Below are 22,282 nucleotides of genomic sequence, written 5' to 3'. Positions count from 1 at the left end.
ACAATTTAATATCATGATATTATCTTATTCAACTGACTTCATTAAACTATGATGAAACATTTCTCTTTCCCTAGTAATATGTTTTGCCTTAAAATCTATTTTGTCTGTGCTAGCTTTGTCTTGGTTAGTTTTATGTGGTATGTCTTTTTACTTTTAAGCTTTCTGTGTTATTTTTAAAGTATGTCTCTTGTTGGCACTGTTTGGGTATTGTTATTGTTTTTCGATTTAAAAAATCCATACTAGCAGATTTGGTGTACTATTTGAAGTAGTCTACCTACATTTAATATAATTGCTGATATAGTTGGATTTATATCTACATATAACTATTTGCACACGTTTTAATTTTATATATTTTGCTTCTGCTGTCTTATTTTCTTTTTGATTAATCAACCATTTTTATTTAATTTTCCTTTCTATAACTTATTATACATTCTTTTGGCGGCTACTCTCAAGTCAAAATATGTATATTTAATATGTTATAAATATAATAAAAGTACTTTTGGCAATTTCCTAATATGGCTAGATACTTTAACTTCATCTACCTTTTACATGATTGTTGTCATACATTGTAGTTCTACAGATATTTTAAACTCCATGACATTATAATATTTTGTGAAACACTTTCTTATATTATTGACATTAATTATATCTATTCACCTAATTACCTACTCACTATTCCTCATTTTTTCCTGCATTTCCATGTTTCTGTTTGAGATCGTTTTATTTCTTCTCGAATAATTCCCTTCAGTATTTCTTTCAGTGCTGCTCTGTTGGCACTGAATTCTCTCAGTATTTGTCTTAAACATTTTAATTTCAGTTTCATTTTTAATGATATTTTGGTTAGATGTAGAATTTTCTTTCATCCCTTTACAGATATCACTCAATTGTCTTTTGGCTTCCATTACTTCTCTGAGTGGCTCTCCTCTCTGGAATTTTGTTACATTTTTCTCCTCATTGTTCCCATGACTTTTTATTTGCCAGCCTTTGTTACTCCTAGTTGTTTTCAGCAGGTCTATGAGCCTGCTGTGGTCTATTTTATCCTTTCTGGAGATGGACGCCTACTCAAAAGGCTATTTCTGAAAAAATGTCTTATAAGTCTTTTATTTTAGTTAATCTTCCTTTTAAAAAATGGCATTCTGATATTTCCCCCTGGATTTAACTGATTTGTATTTACGTGACTGGGACAATACATTTGAATAATGTTGATATTTTAACCTATATAAAAATCAGACACTTTTAAATAGGTTTTAAATTGGTGGTTCTGAAGGTTTTTGATTCACATGTTCTTTGTGCATTTTGCTTCCTTCTCGGAGTCTGTGACTGATACACAGACTCCCCAGATAAATGCCTAAAACTGTTGCATATATTTTCCGGAGGATTAAGGAACATTTCCCCCTCACCGTATGTATCTATAGATTTCAGGATGAGAACTCCTATATTAAGTACGTAAAGCAAGGATGGAGTTAAATGGGAAGCTGTAGATAAGTCACTCAATATTTGGACATTTGCTGTTCATTCACTAACACAGTGGGGAGAAAATGTACTAAGCCTGGCACAGAAATATGTAGATTTGATTTCTGGCTCTGCTGCTCACTAGACCTAATATTTTCAGTGTTCTCTTTTATAAACAAGGTTCATAATAATACCTCCCAGGTATTATTGTGGGAACAATACAAGAAAACACACAAGAAAGCACTGTATAAATTGTGATGTGTTGTATACATAGAAAATATGTACAAGAATACAGATATCGATATTTTCTATTTGTATGTATGTGCACACACATATAAGAAATAGTATTTGCCTTTCCACACTTTCTTTTAAAGAACTGCTTCAGCCAAACACCAGTAATTTGAAATAAAATAGGTTTCACCCACAGCATTTCCTTTGGTACCACATATGATGTTGCACTTGAGAAACTGTAAGGAGAATAACCTAACTTGGAGGTTGGGACAGAAATTAAGAATATTACACATCTGACTCTGGGATCCTGAGCTAGTTAACAGTAGTGCCTGTACCTGTATTTACTTACCTATAAAATGGTAATAACAATGGATCCTTTTTTATCTTTTAACTTTTCACGGACCTTACAAAGTTCAGTGCACTGTGTTTGACAGGGAAGATTCTATATGGAATTTTCTTTTATTGTAAAGAAGACAAGTTTCAAATATTGAAAACAAATTTTATAGTTCACTTAGCACTGTATGGAACATAATGGTTTTCATGTATTAGTAAACATTGATTATAATATTTAACAGTCAACTTATATTTACCTTTATTATGCTTTTTTCCCTAAATCATCCCATATAAAGGGTGTGTATAATACTAGAGTTCATTAGAAGAGTTTATGTCTTCCTTCAAAAAGGTGACCATTACCACTGAAAAGCATTTATTAACTTCCCATTTTTACATGTTACTATAGAAGCTAGAGTTCAGAAACTTTTGAATCTTTAGAAGCCTTTGAGACTACGACGAAAGCCATAAACCTTTCCTCAGAAAATGGACATATATACACAAACAAAAAACAAGTTTTGCTAATAATTTTCAGAGCTTCCTAATATTCAGATTCTTCCCTTGGTTAAGAAACACCACTATAAAAAGGTGTATCCTTTTTTCTCATTGTCATAATTTGAAAATAAATACACTATTTGTTTATTGCCCACTCATGCTGTATATTTAAGAAACCAGGGATTTAAGGTGTTGTTCAGCAAATAGCATTGTTCTTAACCAAGTGTAATTATATACAGATACATTGTTTATAGTGGGAGGGAAGGAAAGGAGGAATGGAGAGAAAACATTAGTACAAGAATACCCAGCAATTAGGCTAATACAGCCGCTCAATTACTCAGGGTATTAGAGACATAGATTAATGAAAAAAGTCTTTAGAACATGCAAACTAGTGTCGACAACCATTTCTACTTTAGACACCGTTTGGAAAGGAATAGGAAAGCTGGATGGGATAGTTAAAAGTGACAAAAACATTTGCTACCTTTTTGGTTCTCTGGGAAGAAATCCACAGATGTCACAGCATTTCAGCAGAAGGCTTGGTCTTTGAAAATTATTAAGATTTACAAGTAGAATTTCTCTAGAGGATGCTTGATGGTAAAACATGTTAGTTTACCTGATTCTTCGTGTGTATTTATATTAAACTCGATTTAGAATGATTATAGTCAGTTCAGCTTTTCTACTCTACATTTGTGATTCCTGTTTGTCATGTGACTTGGCCTTCTAAGGTTTTATGGGAATACTGATGAGTATTTTTTATTTGGGCATGATTGGGTAAGAGGTGATACACCACTATTTGGTGGGGAAAGGGAATGATTCTGATACTGATTCCAACTGGTTCACTTGGGAAGCTAGAAATTTTGACCTGCCAAAGGCAAAGGTTGTAGGTGAATTCATACATGAAACTGAAGAGGGAAGACTAATTTATTCAAATTGAAATTTGGTTTGGCCATGAACAATGTTTGCATTATTTGACAATAGACTTTTATAAAAGTGGGCAATAAACTTCAGCGGCAATGGAAAAAAAAAATGAATGAAATCAGTGAGGAACTGTTATGCTCTGTTAACATAGGAAATGATTCCAAAGATAGTTTTGGCAAGGTTGGGGTGAAAGTGACACTCTTAACCTGCACATTTGGTGATAAAAGTTGATATGAAATTTTTGGAAAGAAGTTTAGCAATTTGTGACAATTTGTTCATATTTTTGGAAGTACTTCTGGAATTTTATTCTGAAATAGTAACTTAAAAGATAAAGTATTTAAAAATGTTTATCAAGAGTTGCTTAAAATGTTAAAAATCAGAAGTATACTTAATGAACCATAGATGAATACTTAAGTAATCATGTAATTATGGAACATCAAATGCTTGGTGGAATGCAATTAAAAAGGGTGCCCAAGATTGTAACAACACAGAAAAATATTTTTGATAGAAGAGAAGAAAGCACACCAGTATGTATTAGTATATTATGCCACGAGTACAGCTTGTAATAATTACTTGTGCATATGAATAAAGACTGGAAGAGAATAGAAAAAATGAAAAGGGTTGATACTTTAGGATCATGTCAATATAGATGAAATCTAAATACCTTTAATTGCTATTATATGGTCAATAAGGAAAACTTTTAAACAGTCTTCTAATTTTATGCTTTTATGGATTTTTATGTTAGATATCGAATTAATTAGAAATTCAATCATTTAGTAGAAAGCATGTTTTTCCTAATGGATAGCTATTGTTCTAAAACCATTTATTGAACTGTCCATTCCTTCCCTGCTGATTTGAAATGCCACCTATTATTACATAATTTCCATGGGTACATGTGTCTGCCTCGGACTGTGCTCTTATCTATCTCTACACTACTATTACTCTGTTTAAATGACCCTGGTTTTATTTTATGTTTTGCTTTGTGGTAGAGCAAGTTTTGACAGCCCAAACATTCTCTCTCAAAAGTATCATTGCGATTTTAGTGTATTTACTCCTCCAGATGAACTTTAGAATAAGCTTGTTGAGTTTCATTTGAAAAATGGATTTTGACTGGAGTACACTTGTTGATTAATTTGGGGAGATAATTTTGCCTAACATGCTTCTTATTGTCTCCAAAAATTTCAGTGGCATATTTGAGTGTTTTTAATTTTGGATATAGTGAGTTGATAGAAAGGTGATAATACATCTCTATTGCTTCTATGTAGAAGCAGAGTGATTCTGATATTTATGACAACACATTTATTTAGGAAAGTTTCTAGTTTTCAATTGCCTAAAATGAAGAATGCAATTGAATCCAGATGGGGAACTGAACGAGGTACTCGGGAATTCTATACAATGGAATTTTATCTTTGTTGTATATGAAATTAGTGGCCTTTTAAGAAGAGTAGCAGATTTTCAGTGGCCTCAGTGGTTAGAAAAAATCTTACTCTTACCCAAAAAACTGCCACCTGTGGTTGGCTATTTTAGGTGTACTTGCATATTCTTTCAGAAGGCCTTTCTTCCTGCAAATCTCCTAAGTAGCTTTATCTAAATCTGTCTCCTTTGAGCTTTATCTGCCTTTTCTGAATGAAAATGTTCTTGTTATTTCATCTTCATATTTTCTTCCCCTGTCTTCCTCTCCTGCCCATCCATTTCTGTCTAATTGGGTCTCTGTTGGTTTCTGTATCACCCCCTTCTTCTCCCATAGCATCTTTAACTGAGTCTTTCTGATGTTTTTCTGACTACCATATAAGAGACTCTTTTTATTGTTGAATCTCTTCTGAGTGTTAGGACATCTGTCTTTAATGGCATGTCTTATTTCTCACATGGCTGTCGGTTATCCTTTTGCTAATGTAGAGCAAGGCATGGTTCTTAAAAGGCAGGCGTGATGAACTACAAGACTGTAATGCTGTGAGCTGTACTGCATTGGAAAGGGTTGCAATTAAACACTTTCTTAAATTGTAGTCCTTGTTCCCCCAACCAAATAAAATAGTAAAATGATCGTTGTTTTGAATAGGTGCAGATTAGATATCCTTGTGATCTGTGAAAACTTTTGGTCTGTTTATGTAATTTGTTTTTTATTTTAAAAAAGCCACAAACAGGTCAGGTCAGATTCTGCCTGTGGATAGTTAACAGTCGCTTTAGCAACCAGGAACATGACTAAAGCAAGCTGTTCTTCCTCTTTTAGGAAGTGGAATTTCGTCTAAGTTTCCTCTCTCAGTCATGTTAGACATTTGTTATTGTTTTTTGCTTTTCAGATATCCTTCCTGAACTTTTTTGGAAGCTATTGTGTGGTACATTTTTTTTTTTTTTTGGCATGTTGCTTTTCTATTGATTACGTTTCTGTGTGCGCACACACACGCATGCTTGTATGCAGTAAAAGGGCAATTCACAACTGCAAACCAGTGATTTTTTTTCAGAACTCCATGCCTTGTAGCCTTGTATTTATACCAGTTCATAATTTCAGATAACTCTGTGTGTGTGTGTGTGTGTGTGTGTGAGAGAGAGAGAGAGAGAGAGAGAGGTTGCAAACCACTTTTGTTTATTGTAAAAATTTTTGATTAAATGACCATGTGGCAACTGGAAAATCCTGCACTGATTTTGTTTCTGATTCTGATTGGCTTAAATCTTAGTGTCCTGTGAAATATCTAAGGAGTCTCTGTAGCCTTTTCTCTGCTCATTTTCTCTTCTATCACAGGGTAAGGATATCTTGGTGAGCAGGTTTGTTTTTGTTGGGCAAGAACACAAAAGCCCAGATGCTTCTCCAGGCAGGGCTGAGCTCTGGAGGCCCTCCAAAGTGGGCGACCCTTTCCACCTCCAGGTTTCCATTTCCCCGCCACTCCCACAGGCTGGGCAGAATGCGCTTTCTCTCTGGGGGCCCCACTTTGTACTGCCTTTTTGTGTTTTGGGTAGGGAGTAGCACAAATCCCTCAAAGCCTCTGAGGTCTGGAGATACCCTGGCAATCCCTAACATAGCTGCTATTCCCCTGGGTGCAACCTGACTGCTGTAGCCCCTCCATAAAGCCTCAGGATGACGACATACCCTGAGAGCCCCAGCCTGCTGCCCCTCTTCCTTTGACATTAGTCCTCAGAGGATGCCTCGGTGACCTGAGGTGGCAGCTCTTCTCCTTGGGACCAAGGCACTTTGCAGGCTTTGTGCCAACCAGAAGCTCTTAAGAGAAAGTGTGATGCTAGGCCAGCTGAGAAAGGGTATTTGGAAATCCTGCAGAGAAGACAAATAGCAAATGGAAATGGCACTTCAAGGGAGAGGGAGCAGCCTTATTTATTTGGCAATGTTTGTAAATATTTAAGATTCTTACAACTGACTACAGTCTCAGTCTGGTACTGGGTAAGGCCAGAGCTAAGAATAATTATCTTGATCTTTTGTACCAATAACGGCATTTTAGGTACAGAATAAAAATTAACATAAGCCATGATGTTCAGCTGGTAGAAATTCACAGGAAAAGACTGCTGGGTGTGGTGGTGTGTGCTTGTAGTCCCAGCTACCAGGAAGGCTGAAGTGGGAGGATTGCTTGAGCACAGGAGTTTGAGACCAGCCTAGGCAACATAGTGAGACCCTGTCTCTAAAAAAAATTTCTGAAAAGCAAAAGACAATGAAGTATTATATTCCCACATCTAGTACATTTTAAAGAAATAAAAAACTCTTTCCTGTGCCCTGAACTTCTTTAACTTTAAAAACAGACCATACCAGGTACAGTGGCTCACGCCTGTAATCTCAGCACTTTGAGAGGCCAATGCAGGCGATTACCTGGGGTTGGGAGTTCAAGACCAGCCTGGCTAATATGGAGAAACCCCGTCTCTACTAAAATACAAAATTAGCTGGGCGTGGTGGCCCATGCCTGTAATCCCTAGCTACTTAGGAGGCTGAGGCAGGAAGATTGCTTGAACCCTGGAGACTGAAATTGCAGTGAGCTGAGATTGTGCCCATTGCACTCTAGCCTGGACAGCAAGAGTGACACTCTGTCTCAAAAAACAAACAAACAAACAAACAAACAAACAAAAAAACAAATTAAACAAACCAGAACAAACCAGCTCTGCTACCCATACCTAAATACATCAGGAAGCATCTTCCGTAATGTCAGATGTGTTGTTGTTAGAAGGAAGCACTCATGCTATTTGAACTCAACCACATGAAGTGAATATAACAAATGACACTGTTATGGACCCAGGCTCTTTTTATTGTGCTTTCTTAGAGCCAGGACAAGGAAGTGTGACAACGCCCTGACTTATTCATTTTTCAGGGGCAGATGACAGTCTATGCGAAGTTTGACAAAAATGTGTATCTTCCTGAAGATGCTGAGTTTTACTTTACTTACGACGGATCTCATCAGCGACATGTTGTGATTGCAGAGCGCATCGAGGATAACGTTCTCCAGTCCAGCATCCCAGGTGAGGTGTCTTCTTTGTTGTGCAGCTGGGAAATCGGTCTGCAGATACCTTCCCTCCAGGGATGTAGGCCAGGAAGAAAAAGAAAACAGTTCTGCAAGGTCAGTCAGGACAGTGTGTGTGTGTGTGTGTGTGTGTGTGTGTGTGTGTGTGTGTGTGTTTACGTATGTACGTTAGGAAGAACACTCATGTCTGAGATTCCTCCAGCTGTCTGCTGCTTCATTAGGAGTCTTGACTTAGACCAGGCAGACCTATCCTATTAACTGCACCCAACCTTTATGGTTGGGTGTGCTTTGGATGCAGTCAAATAGAGGAAACACTCTCTATTGAGTATTACCTCCTGATCACTTCCTATAACCTCAGACCCATTGCTCGGGTTGGCTCTGGCAGAACTGACATGAACAAAGTTTGTCTTCATTCTCTCTTCCTCATTCTTCTGTGGGCAGCCTGGCAGCCTTGCTCCCTTCGGTCACTGAGGTTTTTTCCTTGATGCCCTGTCCATCCAGAATCCTCCTTGGGGGATCTCTGGCTCCAGAACTTTCTCACTCCATCATCAAAATGCTTACATTTTGAAACCTGTAATTTCCCCAGTTGTCTTCTTGATAGATGACAAAATTAATATATCCTGTTTATAAATTGTGATAAGCTAATAGCCTTTCTCAATATATTTGTTTTATATTTTTATTGGTATGTGGGTTATGCATTTAAGAGTCATCAGGCTTTAACCTAATGGTGGGATTAGAATGTTATTACCTACAGAACAGGGAGGCTGTTTTAAAATTCTTTTTATTGATTGGTTGGTTTTTCTTAACTGTGGGTCTTTCAGGCCCTTTTAATTTGTATCATCTTTAATTTTTCTTAGAGTTAAGATTGAGATCATTTTTAAAGGAGTATGTTCCTAAATGCTTCTGTAATATATCTGCCACATGGGAGAAGAAGGTAACCAGTGAACATGCAAACAATACAGACACAGAATTGTAGAGAAGTACAGATACCTCTCAGCTCTGCCTCGTCTTGGTCACTTCATTAATCTGTTGTCCAATTTCTGAGACCATTGGCAAGTTTAAGCACTTCTCTCTTTAGCCCAGTAAACTTCATTGTTAGAAGAACAAAAAACAGTCAAACTGAATTAAAGGGCCAGGCATGGTGGCTCATGCCTGTAATCCCAGCACAATGGGAGGGCGAGGCGGGCAGATCACCTGAGCTCAGGAGTTCAAGACCAGCCTGGCCAACATGGGGAAACCCTGTCTCTATTAAAAATATAAAAATTAGCCAACCATGGTGCCCAGCACCTGTAGTCCCAGCTACTTGGGAGGCTGAGGCAGGAGAATTCCTCGGACCTGGGAGGCGGAAGTTTCAGTGAGCCAAGATTGTGTCAGGGCACTCCAGGCTGGGAGACAGAACAAAACTCCATCTCAAAACAAAAACAGAAACAAACCTAATTAATGGTACATAGTTACTTTGGCTGTTGGTTGCTTTCCCTCTGCCCTTTTGCTCTAGCAAATGTTTTCCCTGCCTTCAGTTTCCCCCTCTTTTCTTGGTTTTCTCTTTTCCCAAGCCTTTTTGAGAAAGGATAAAAAATAATAACTAAAGTGCCACTCCTATTTTCAAAACGTTTTATCTTTTTCTTTACTTGCATGTGGTGGTGACTCTCCTTCCTTAGGAGGAAGAGAATATAATCTTTTGTTTATATTGTGGTCTACTTAAAAGTGAGGTTTCTTACCTTCATTTTAACAGAATTTCTAGAGGCAGGTGACAGTTTCTATTTCTGAAACTTAAATTTCTCTGGTGACAACTTTACCAAGGCAACCTTTCAAAAATCTGTAAAACAGATTTATTTAATATTTACTGGGTATGTTTAGTCTGGTGGGAGGTAGGTGCATTCTGTGCCTGTACCGTGAGACCACTCACAAAGAGTCAATGACAAAGTGACGGTAGTTCTCTTTTAGTAAACTTGGGATGTTCTTGTTTTTTGGACCCCTAGCTGCACAGCCTCTGGGAAAAGTCTTTAGAGAATAAGGCACAGGACGAATGACTAGTACTCATTAGCCATTTAATTGGGGCAACAGGGTGCTGTGGACCAGCGGTAGCTGAATAACTTTTCTCAGTCCAGTCATGATTATCGTAATCACAGTGATTTGGTGCCACCAATTCCTGAAAATCCTGCCAAGGGCAGCATGAAAATGTACCCAGGTAAGAGCTCCCCAGCCCTGGCAAAATAAGAGAGTAGGGCAAAGAAGAGGAAGTGAAGGGAGGGCACAACAGCAGGATTTGGTGACCACTCTCAGGAGAAATACTGAGAACACCTGCAAGACAGAGACACTGTTATCAGAAGACGGGGCAGTGAACACCACCACCACACACACACAGATATGGATATGTATTTTCCCTTTTGTTTTCTCTTTGGTAGTCTTCACCCACCTCAACTCGCATTCAAAGGAGCACTATGGAATTAGGGCAAACGTATAATTGTGTGGTGCTGTCTTACAAACCTATCACTTAAATAAATATGTAAAAATATATGACTCAGGAGGAAACAGCAGAGTGGAAGAGAGCAAAGGACTTGTCATCTGACAAACACAAATGCAGAGGTTGGGGTGGAAGCAAAAGGTTAAAGGAATGCTGAATAGCAGTGTTTGGTAATGACAGGAGAAAAATGCTCAAATGCTCAGAGCTCGTAAAGGTTTTAAAATCAGGAGTTAGTGAAAGAAGATGGAGTCGGTGTTAGTTTGGCCTGCAGGCCTGGCAGCGTATAAGGGTAGCCGGCCGGCTTTCTTTTCTGCCTTGTTCTCCTGGAGTGTGTTATCTGCTTCAGCTGTGTGGCGGAGCTAGCCCATTGGACCCCTGTGAGAGCATCTCCTACAGACTTGGGGTGAACTGTTCACTGTCTTGTTGTCTAGGCCATGGGCTTCAGGAGACTGTGTCGGTGTCTGTGTGCCTCTGCTCAGAAGGCTACTCTCCAGTGACCATGGGCTCCGGCTCAGTGACCTACGTGGACAACATGGCTTGCAGGCTGGCTCGTCTGCTGGTGATGCAGACCGATCGCCTCACAGCCAGCAGCCACCAGACCCTGCTGACCCCATTTGCCTTGAAGGCGGAAGCGCTGCCTGCCTTGGATGAGGAGCTCGTGCTGGCTCTGACCCATCTGGAATTGCCTCTAGAGTGGACTCTGTTGGGAAGTTCTTCACTTGAAGGTGGGTCATCACCAGAAAACTCAGATATCTCCTCTGTGTGTCAAGTTCAGAATGTTCCTTACACTATGCTGTCTGTTCCCCTGGGCAGGTTTTCCTGCCCACTTTGTACCTGAACTTTGCTCTGAAGTGGGGGGCGGGGTTCCCTGAGGTCCTGAGCCACTCATCTCTGGACTGGTTTATGTGATTGTGTGCCAGGAGGTTTGGGGTAAATGAAGAACCTTGTCTCAAGAGGGGAAAGACTATTTCTTTATGGTATGCTCTTGAACCAGCTGCTCTGGGCTGTGGCTCCACTTCTCTTGGCAAGTTTTCTTGCTGTGAGAAGGGGGCATTGCTGCCCTGTTTCCAAATAGGTAGGGTCATTGGACAAGAAAGATAATGTCACCAGCTCTGTGAAACACTTAGAAGACGTGATCACATGGGAAAAATAACCAATGCATTGACATCTTTGAAAATGTCAGTGTCACTGAGAGCATTTGTGTTACATTTGTACGAGCTTTTGAAGTACAAAAGACCAAATGGACTCTGAATATCAAGTATTTGGAATCTGTGTGTGAACAAGGCTATAGATGTTATATATAGGCCCATACTAGATATGAGGCTAAACTGATCAATAGATGCTTTTTAAAAATGAAAAAAAATATATTTTCTTTTTTTTTTTTTTGAGAGATAGGGTCTCACTGTGTTACTCAGGCTGATCTTGAACTTCTGACTTCAGTGATCCTTCTACCTCAGACTTCCAAAGCACTGGGATTACAGGCATGAGCCAACATGTCCAGCCAATAGATACTTTTTATTGGTGATTACAAGTTATATAATTTTATTGGAAATACACAGACGTTGTTTTGTAATTTATTGAATACCATATATGTTATTGCTGTTTTTTGTATTCTTCCTGTGACCTTAGCTTTGTGGTCAGATGATGCTATTTTTGGGAGTTTCTGCTTCCTGATAAATTCTAGTTATAAGTTTCAGGTTGGCTTAAATTTGATCATGGATGAGATTAAATCCACTACTCTAGGTAAAGGGGTGTGAGTTTTATAAACAGAATTTTAAGGTTATAAGTCACAATCAGAGAGGATCTCTGTTTCTTCCATTTAATCGGGGTCACAGTAAAGCTCTCCTAGGCACTTAATGATGTCACTCGTTTTTAAGACCTTGGATGAGGGAAATCATAAGTTTAGTCCAGCACTGAGCCATCCCTGAATCCTGTGAGCTGCACTCTGCTGTGTGATTGCTGACTGATATGTATGGAGTGGGCTCCCTGAGGGTGTGGGTTGTGTTTGTTCTGCTCACTGTTATCTCCAAGGACTCAGCAAAGACATATGAAATATAAGGGGGAGGTGCAGTGATGATACTTGAAAGGTCTTAGCATATACCATCGATTCATTCAACAAATTCTTTAAAAAATTTTTTTTTAGGGACAGAGTCATCTTTCTCTGTTCCCTAGCCTGGAGTGTGGTGGCACAATCATAGCTCACTGCAACCTCAAACTCTTGGGCTCATGTGATCCTCCTTCCTCAGCCTCCTGGGTATCTAAGATTACAGGTGTGTGTCACATGCCTGGCTAATTTTAAAAAAAAAATTTATTTATTTATTTATTTATTTGAAACAGGTTCTTGCTGTATTTCTCAGGCTAGTCTCAAACACCTGGCCTCAAGTGATCCTCCCACGTTGGCCTCCCTAGTAGCTGGGATTATAGGTGTCTGGCTCAACAAATACTTTTTGAACTCTTGCTATGTGCTAAGCCCTTATATACAGGAGAGTTGCAGTAGTAATACTTGATCATCTCGAGATATGCCCTTTCTATCTCATATATATAAGTGATAACATATATAATCTATATTAATATATAGTATGTATAGGTTTATGTATCTGTGATATATATTGTCTATATCTAAATATTATATACATATAATGTTTTCTGGCTAAGAAACTTCATTCTCTTAAGCTTCTTGGATTTTTTAAAAGGTTCCTAACTGTAATCTTGGAAGGTGGTAGGTGGTGTTTTTTTTTTTTTTTTTTTTTTTTTTTTGAGAACGGATCCATTTGACAAAGCAACAAAGGTTTCAGGATTTCTCACTTGGTGTACTCAAGCCCATGAGTAAGGACGAGCATCACTGCCTCATGCAGGGGCAGATGCAGGTCAGTCCCGGAGCTCCTCCCCAGGCTGACAAGTCTCTCAGCACAGCAGCTTGGTGCTTGCACTGGTTTAATTTGTACCTCTAAGAAATTACAAATTGTTGACGGTCATGGAACCACATAACTGCCCACAAATAGCTTAAACTAAAGGTCTCCAAAATGGAATTCATGTTACCCACATGCCATATTTATTTTTCATGCTGATATTTAGAAATACGTTAATACTCTCTAGTATTTAATACATGGATTGCAATAATACATGCATACAATTTTCCATTCCAGGCATGACTGGTCAAAGTTATTTTTGCTGGTAGAGGTACCTAAAAAAATTAGTTTGGAGAACACTGAGCTAAATTCCAAGTTGTCAAGAGTCATCTTACTGCCATTTCCCTTGCTATTTGGAAATACATTATTGTTTACCAAGCTTTTTAGCTGTTGCGGCCTTTGATTTATCCATATCTTTATAATGGATCGATTTATGTCACCAGGAGGTCCTTTCTGACACCTCTGCCAGTATTTATATATGATATATCTATTTTCATGAGACAGAAACTTAAGCGGTTTCTTTTCATGGTAAAACACTTTTCTATTCTAGTGTCCTACTTGTTAAGAAAGACTAGGTACTATGGAGCCAGGTTCAAATCCTGACCTTATACCTCCTGGCTATGAGACCTGGGCAAGTTATTTTAGTTCTGGTGCTGCACCTTTTAAATTCCTAAAATAAGGCATAGTAGCTGCTTCCTTGGCTGGTTGTGATGATTAAATTAGATAATGTATGGCAAGACCTCTGGAACAGTATCTGAACATATTAAGTTCTCAGTAAAAGGGGATGTTGGTATGTGCATGTGAATACATTTTCATATACAGAGTGTATTGTATACACTTGTATGTGTATAGATAGAAAGCAAATACAATTGGTTTGGACAAATGAAGCTAAAGGCAAAGTATAAAATGCTGGCATTGTAAACAATTCCTTGAAAATTTCTAGAAATGAGCCCGGCATGGTGGCTCACGCCTGTAATCCCAGCACTTTGGGAGGCTGAGGTGAGCGGATCACCTGAGGTCAGGAGTTCAAGACCAGCCTGACCAATATGGTGAAACCCCATCTTTAAAAAAAAAAAAAAGAAAGAAAAGAAAATTTCTAGGACTGTTTCTAGACTTTCTCTAAAGGCAGTTTATGGTATTGTCTGCAGCCTAGACTTGTAGTGTATCTTCTCTACAACCTCAGTGGCAAGCAATAGGGTCAATACTCATGTTTGAAGCTAAGTTTTACTCTCAGGTTCATGACCATCTTATGAGATCTGATTCAGCCTACTGTGTGTTTAAATCTCTGTATCTGCCTGTTCACACTTCCATTCTGTTATGTAGGTATGTAAGGGCTCATATATGGATAATGGCTCATTTTAGATTGGTAGGTTTTAACAGATGTATTTATCAGGACATTTCTGTTGAAATTATTCCAGTTTAAAAAAAAACCAAATTGGGCATTTAGATGAATAGATTGAAATATAAATCCTTCTGTGTCAGTTTTAATTTTGTACTTTAGAAATTGGATTAGATACTAGATAGAAAGGAAACATAGAATTTTTATTGTATTTAGCAAACCAAGTAGTTGGACACAGATTAATCATTTTATGGTTGGGAATAAACACGAGCATTTGGTGAAGGACTAACATTGATTCCCTGGATGAGCTGGGTTATATTAGGTTTTTACAATGAACATGTACACTCTATGGCTGTATTTTGACTCATTGCCTATTTGTAATCATTTGGTGGGGTTCTGCTAATCTTGAACTGTTTTGGATTTCTTTTTCGTTGTGATTTTAATTTAATATAGTTTTAATCTAATCAGTTTAAAAACTCTTATGTGCGTATACATCTTTTTTAGTATACATATTTTATTTGTATTGCTTGTCTTGAGGTAGATAAATTATAATAATGAAGTGAGAAATAAACTGTGACATCGGTCCCACTAGGAGTTATAGTGTATTAGTGGCAGTGGCATCACAGGTGGAAAACAATTTCTTTTCTAGTAATTATTTCTTCCAGTACTTACCAAAAATTATTTTAATGCTCACTGTTCACTCTTATTACAAATTCTTTGTGTTTGTTTATTATTTCTCCAAATATAAATAGATTTTACTAAATGAGTATCCATTGATTTCTGTAATGACTTTGCCTTGGAAGAGTGATCAAAACCTTACTGTGACACATTACTGTATTTCTTGCATTTTATAATAAACTTCTCATTTTTTTCCCCTTGTCAATCATTGAGAGTTATCAGGAAGGACTGGGAACCTGGAAAAAGGCCAGAGTCTGAGTGGAGCGTGGATCTCATAACGAAAAGCAGAGTCTTCTTTCAGCCCTGTGTCTTACCCATCATTAGTCACAATGCAACTTCATTATGTGTTCAAGGAAAGGAAATATCCCAGATTTTATTTAATTTTAGACCATAAATAAAATTGGATTTCCAGCTCATAAAAATTAAGCCCATTCCTTTTATGAAATAGCATTCATAATAGAGGCTTGTGAAGGGTCTCAGAAGTCCAAATTTGTAGTAAAGCGTTGAATAGTAATATAATTATCCAATGGAATCTCACAATTTATTTTATTTTATTTTTTTTGTTTTGGGTTTTTTGCTTGTTTGCTTTTTGGGCAGAAATCTTTTCTCAGAGATTTGTATAATTTTGACAATTAGGTTAACTGGCATAACATATTCTAATGTTTTATGTGCTGATGCTCAGATGACTTTGGAGTTGAAAGCCCCCGCACCTTCCTGCTCCATCGAACTACCTCCCTTCACTTGTGTTCCCAGTAGCTTGACATGGCTGGCAGGCACCAAGCTTGCCATCACCAGTGAGGGGCTGCCATGTGGGTAAAGAACCCAAGGGTACTACAAATGGCATCTCCAAAGACAGATGGCATCGTTCCTGTGAACATAGTCACTTTTCTCCTAACCTAGAGAAAAGTGTAGGTCAAGCTTGTCCTGGTTAGGTTTTCTAATTTAAGAGAAAAATAAAGCCCACTTCCTTAAAAAAAAGCTATATGAAGAATATTTCTCACATATATTTACACATATAAACTAATATATAACAATTTGGAAGACTCAATATTTTTGCCAGAGTAAATTACTATTACTTTGAAAAATGAACTTGGATTCTTCTCTAGTTGTCTAGATAAAAGTAGTTCATATGACCAAAGGTCTCCTAACAGGCAGAAGTTCTGCTCATTATGGACAAATGGATTATTAGTTTTATCATAAAAATATAACCAAACCTGTTTGTTTATTTATTTATTTATTTATTTATTTATTTATTTATTTATTTTTTGAGACAAAGTCTCACTCTGTTGCCCAAGTTGGAACACAGTGGCATGATCTCAACTTGCTGTGACCTCTGCCTTCTGGGTTTAGACGATTCTCCTGCCTTATCCTCCTGAGTAGCTGGGACTACAGTTGTGTGCCACCACGCCTGGCTAATTTCCATATTTTTAGTAGAGATGGGGTTTCACCATGTTGACCAGGCTGGTCTCGAACTCCTGACCTCAAGTGATCCACCTGCCTTGGCCTCCCAAAGCGCCAAACATGGTTTTGTAAAGATGCTACCATGAATTGAATCTGCAGAGCAAAAACATTAAGATATTTAACAAAACAAAGTGTTGCCTGGTAGATTGCTTTGTCAAGTTTAAAGAGTTAAGCTTTCTGCTGCCTTTATAATTGGTTCTATGAGTGAAAGAAAAATTTAAGGTTAGCCAAAACAGTCCTCTTCTACAGGACTGTTTTGGACTTAAACACACTGATGTATTTAGAGGATCCAGCTTCTCATTCTGTGGGTCTATGGTTGGTTGGAGAGCTGTCTCCAAAGAAAACCAATTGGTGGAACTATTAGGACCCATTGAGGGTGGCTTAGAGAATTTAATATTTTAATTATTCATTCCAAAAATTAGATTAAGTGCAGACTCCTTAACTTGCAAATAAAACCAACAAAGTTATAACAACCACAACAGATTTAAACTTGAATCCAGAAATTAGAGAAATGATTCATTAGTTTCAAGGACAAATCCAAGTACTGTCTATTTGTACAAGTCACAGCATAATTAGTAGTGAGTTAAAGGAAATATAGAAAACCTTGTCATGGCCCACATGTGTAATTATAGGTAAAGTAATGGGATGTTCTTACTATGAAGAAGGGTCGTTAGTATAATGCTCTGCTCTTGCCTTCCTAGGGTCTTCATAAATTAGTACCTTTAGAAGGAGAATGTTTGTTTTTCTATGCTTTACACGTAATGGAAAGAAAAGGAAAAGAAATACAGAGGCCCAAAAGGACTTTAGAAGAAAGTTTATAAGAGCTGGGGTATCCAGCAGTTCTTTTTTTTCCCCTAAATTTATTATTTTTTAAAATTTCAATAGGTTTTTGGGAAACAGCAGGTGTTTGGTCCAGCAGTTCTTAAAATGTGTCTTGATTGTTCGATGTGCACTTAAGTTTAAAAAGCAGTTTAACATTGCTTCTCATCTGCAGGAAAAGCCATTACATTTCATATTTCATTATGAAAGAGTGGATAGGAACTACTCATTTTATGTGACGTCACATCTTGCTTCAAGCCACATACCCTGAACCTTCTAGGCAACAGGAGAAGGGAATGTGTGTCTTAGCAATGTTTGACAGAGAAAAATATGCTTCTCTTTCTTTGAATAGAGAAAAGAGATCTGTAGCTAGTAGGATTTGTTTAATGATTGAAATGGAGCGTGGCTTGTGTTTTTATCTTTGAATACTGTCTGCTGACCTTAGATATAGAAAGAAAATAGAGCAAGGCCCCAGCACCTGGCACTGTAGGTTGGCCCGATGACAGCATGGGGTCCAGGACTTACTAACCAGAGAAGGGCAAACTGATTTATGAGACTTACTTGCTGGCCTACAGACAAGGTAAAATGTCAGCTTTGTTACTCTGCTGTAAAGCTCTGTACTGGACACAAGTTTGAAATAACATTAGCTGAAATATCAGTGGGTAGGAAACCCATAAAGGACAGATTTATTACAAAATACAAGTTTCCAGTATTTTTTTTTAAGTTTTGAAATTAATACATTATGAGTAACAACTGATTCTGGGGTTTTGCATGTTTCTCTTGGAAATCTTGACATTTTTTTTTTAAGGGGTTGGTACACAGTCTTGCTGTCTAGCCTTCTGTCACTGCTGATAGTATCTAATGGGACAAACATCTCCATACCTTTTCTGACATTTCAAGCTGGTAGCATATTCCATCTGTTGCTAAGGTAACCCACTGGATGAACACTAGGGGTGGAAAGAATGTTCTTGAGATCCTGTGGCACTTGTTATTTGGTAAATCAATAAAATTGTTTCACAGTCCTTAGCTATACATATGTATATTACTTGTGAAGTTTTAAATTTTTAATTTTAAAATATCTTTGTCTTACATTCCTTTTGTAGTTTTAATTTTTGAGGAATATGTTTTCTGGCAGTAAAGAATTTAATATAGAATTAAACTTCTAAGGAAAAGGACTCCTCTCCCTGCAATGATTTGAATTTACTTTTCAGTTTAAGTAGGTAAATTCTTATTGAGCACATTCTCTGTTTAAGGTACTACATGTTAAATAAGAAACAGCAGCTTAAATGCTTCCTTAAAAAAATAAGCTTCCTGCTCTTGTGTCAGTTTGCTGAGAATGATGGTTTCCAGGTTCATCCATGTCCCTACAAAGGACACGAATTCATCGTTTTTGATGGCTGCATAATATCCCATGGTGTATATGTAACACATTTTCCCTGTCCAGTCTATCATCAATGGGCATTTGGGTTGGTTCCAGGTCTTTGCTATTGTAAACAGTGCTGCAATGAACATTTGTGTGCATGTGTCCTATGTTCTCACTCATAGGCAGGTGTGGAACAATGAGAACACATGGACACAGGGAGGGGAGCACTACACACGGGGTCAGTTGGGGGGAAATGGGGGAGGGACGGTGGGGGATGGGGAGTTGGGGTGAGATAGCATGGGGAGAAACGCCAGATACAGGTGAAGGGGAGGAAGGCAGCAAATCACACTGTCACGTGTGTACTTATGCAACAATCTTGCATGTTCTTCACATGTACCCCAAAACCTAAAATGCACTTTAAAAAATATCAAAATTAAAAAAAATAATAAGCTTCCTACTTTTGTCTGGCAACCATGGCTCTTACACTGGAACAGAGAATTACACATTTACTCTCACATCTGGAAAATAGAATGTACGGTTGGGTTCAGGTCACTTTCTCTCCCTCAATTATAATTTTCAAGGACAAAAAAATGTAAATGGAAGCTAACAGCCTACCCTATTGTGCTTCCCAAAGGATTCAGGATTGTAGAAAGTTCTGAAGTCCCATTCCTGGCTTCCCTCCTCTGGGGCTTTTCTCCCCTTAAAACATAGCACAGGCTGGGTGTGGGGGCTCATGCCTGTAATCTCAGCACTTCGGGAGGCCAAGGTGGGCGGATCATGAGGTCAAGAGATCAAGACCATCCTGGCCAACATGGTGAAAACCCATCTCTACTAAAAATACAAAAATTAGCTGGGTATGGTGGTGCATGCCTATGGTCCCAGCTACTTGAGAGGCTGAGGCAGGAGAATCACTTGAACCCAGGAGGCAGAGGTTAAAAAACAAAAACACACACAATCCCCACTCCCCAAAAAAGTAGCAGGATAACCACAGCAGTTTTTACTTGCATGCAGGAGATTAAAATTGAATTCAAAAATGACAGTAAGCAAAGAATTTCTTTATAGTCTTGAAGGAAAAAGTTAAAATGTTGCTATTCTCATAGATTTCTTAACAGGGTTTGAATACTGGCGGTTGTCCTTGCACTGCTTTATCTCCAAACCAAATGAAACATTGGTTTGTAGATAAAACATTGGTTTAAAAACTACCAATGTTTGGAAGTTAAAATGCTCATGATTGAAAAAGTTGGGTAAGAGAGATCTGGGGAGGAAAGTGGGGCAGGGAGCCAGAAGAGATGGTATATTCTTAGAGAAATGACCAATTGCGTGTCATGCTGCAAAGTCCCCCTTTACTTGGCCCAGTGACATTTAAGAAGCCTTGTCTTGACTCTCTCAAATACAAACCTTGGTGTGGTCATGAAGCTGTATAATAGAAGCCTCAAAAAATCTTCTATAATCCTACCCTAGGTTTCCACATACCTGCTGTCCTCTTCCACACCTATAACTGTAGTTGTTTTTATTTTGCAAGATTGACATGAGAATGTATGTGTGCTGTGAGTGGCAACACATCAGGTCAATATCTGGAGGTGAGGAGGTGCCTGAGTGTCAGGCTTGAGCCTGGGTCCTTAGAATTCTCTCAGCTCAGGTTCCTTCTGCTCTTTTTCCCCTCACTCTCAATTTGTTGATTTTTTAAGGTTTTATATATGTAGGGGTGTGTGTGTGTGTGTGTGTGTGTGTGTGAGTGTGCGCGCGTGCGCACGCGCGCATGTATTTATATATTAGATGGGGTCTCACTGTATTGCCTAGGCTGGTCTCAGACTTCTGGGCTTAAGCAATCCTCCTTCCTCATCCTTCTGAGTAGCTGGGACTATAGGTGTGTGCCACCATGACTGGGTAATTTTTTTGGTGTGTGTGTGTAGAGATGAAGGTCTTGCTATGTTGCCCAGGCTGGTCTCCAACTCCTGGGCTCAAGCGATCCTCCTACCTCAGCCTCTGAGTAGCTGGGACTACAGGCACAAGCTACCACATCTAGCTGGTTCTATTTTTTCTTACTCTCTTTAAAAAATCTATTTTGAGCCTTTTATTCTTGTATAAATTTTTACCGTAACTCCCATCTTTCTATCTGTAGTTTATGATAGGAGATACAAGTATATATTGTATTACATGAGTCAATCCCTGATTTTTAAAAAAAGAAGTTCCCAATTCTTAATGTATATGACTCTCCTATGTTTCTTGTCAAAACATTTCATTTTTATAGTCTTGGTTTTTTTGTTGTTGTTGGCTTTAATGTATTTTTTCTTGACAAGTACATGAGGTATATCACTGCAGTTGAGGCCAACTCAAGCTATCCTTTGTATAATGGGAGGCATAATGGTTAAGAACTTGAGTTTTGGAGGCAGAAAAATCCTTTATGTTTCAAATCCTTTATGTTTCATATACTACTTAAGTGAGCCTGGGCAATTGCATAATTATGTCAAGCCTCAGTTTCTGCCCCTATAAAATAAGAATAAGAATAGTACATACATCTAGAATGGCTGTCAGGCTGAAATGAGGTAATGCATATAAAGTACTGAATAAATGTTAGCTCTTTCTAGAAACAAGGAAGTAAAATCTTTATCATAGTAACTGACACTGAGTAAGAAAAAATAAATGTGATATGGTGGCTCATGTCTGTTTTTCATTCATGGATAATTGTTGCCCATCTGTATTCCTAGTTGACTTTTTTCCAACCTCCCCTCTCTCCCTCCAGATATGGCAGCACCTTTTATACTGATTTCTTGTTTGATTTATCCCATTTACCTTCCTTTTCTAGTCTCACCAGAATATCCCTTGTTAATTGTGCCATACTGAAGGAAAGGATGAAATAATCCATTGAAGCTGTAGATCATAGCCAAAGATTATAATATTTCTAATATTTTTCAATCTGTGACTTTGGACACAAGACTCGGGCTTCCAGTGCAGGGGCACTGAGTGGACCCTGCCTGGCTGTAGGCCAGTTTTCAGGTTATGTTTAAGGGCAGACTACCAAGGCAGACTTCAAAGGGCCATCTGCGAGGCATGGTGAGTCCACACTTTTCCCGCTTGTCAATAATTACATTAGACTGCAATGTATTTTCATTTGTCTCCCAAACAGAACAGGGTCCTTGGAGAGTCAAATGGGAAGATGTCTGAGAATTTTAGCTCCCTTGGGGTGTAAGTAGTGGGGAGATCTCACAGAAGAGTGCCTGTGCATGGTAGCCTATCAGCAAATATCTGTTGAGTGAATGAAACTGGACTGGAATCATAGCCTTGAAGCAACATTAACAAATGAAAGAAAAACGGATACAGGCTGGAAAGAGGAGATATGCCATAATTGCTACTTACAACACCTAATGACTG

General features: G+C 38.2%; 1 protein-coding gene across 5 annotated transcripts in view; it reads left to right on the top strand.

Moving 5' to 3' along the window:
- Positions 1 to 22,282, top strand: part of ARHGEF28 (Rho guanine nucleotide exchange factor 28) — a 316,904-nt gene that overhangs the window by 116,452 nt on the left and 178,170 nt on the right. For all 5 annotated transcript variants that reach the window (XM_074384818.1, XM_074384828.1, XM_010336521.3 and 2 more), the window contains exons 3-4: positions 7,728 to 7,875; positions 10,773 to 11,066. In XM_074384818.1, coding sequence (XP_074240919.1) covers positions 7,728 to 7,875; positions 10,773 to 11,066 — 442 coding nt within the window. The remainder of the gene's footprint in view (positions 1 to 7,727; positions 7,876 to 10,772; positions 11,067 to 22,282) is intronic.

The sequence above is a fragment of the Saimiri boliviensis genome, chromosome 1 (assembly GCF_048565385.1).
Source record: "Saimiri boliviensis isolate mSaiBol1 chromosome 1, mSaiBol1.pri, whole genome shotgun sequence".
NCBI classification, from domain to species: Eukaryota; Metazoa; Chordata; class Mammalia; order Primates; family Cebidae; genus Saimiri; species Saimiri boliviensis.
The sequence above is the reverse complement of the archived record's forward strand: the minus strand, read 5'-3'. Positions and strand labels throughout refer to the sequence as shown.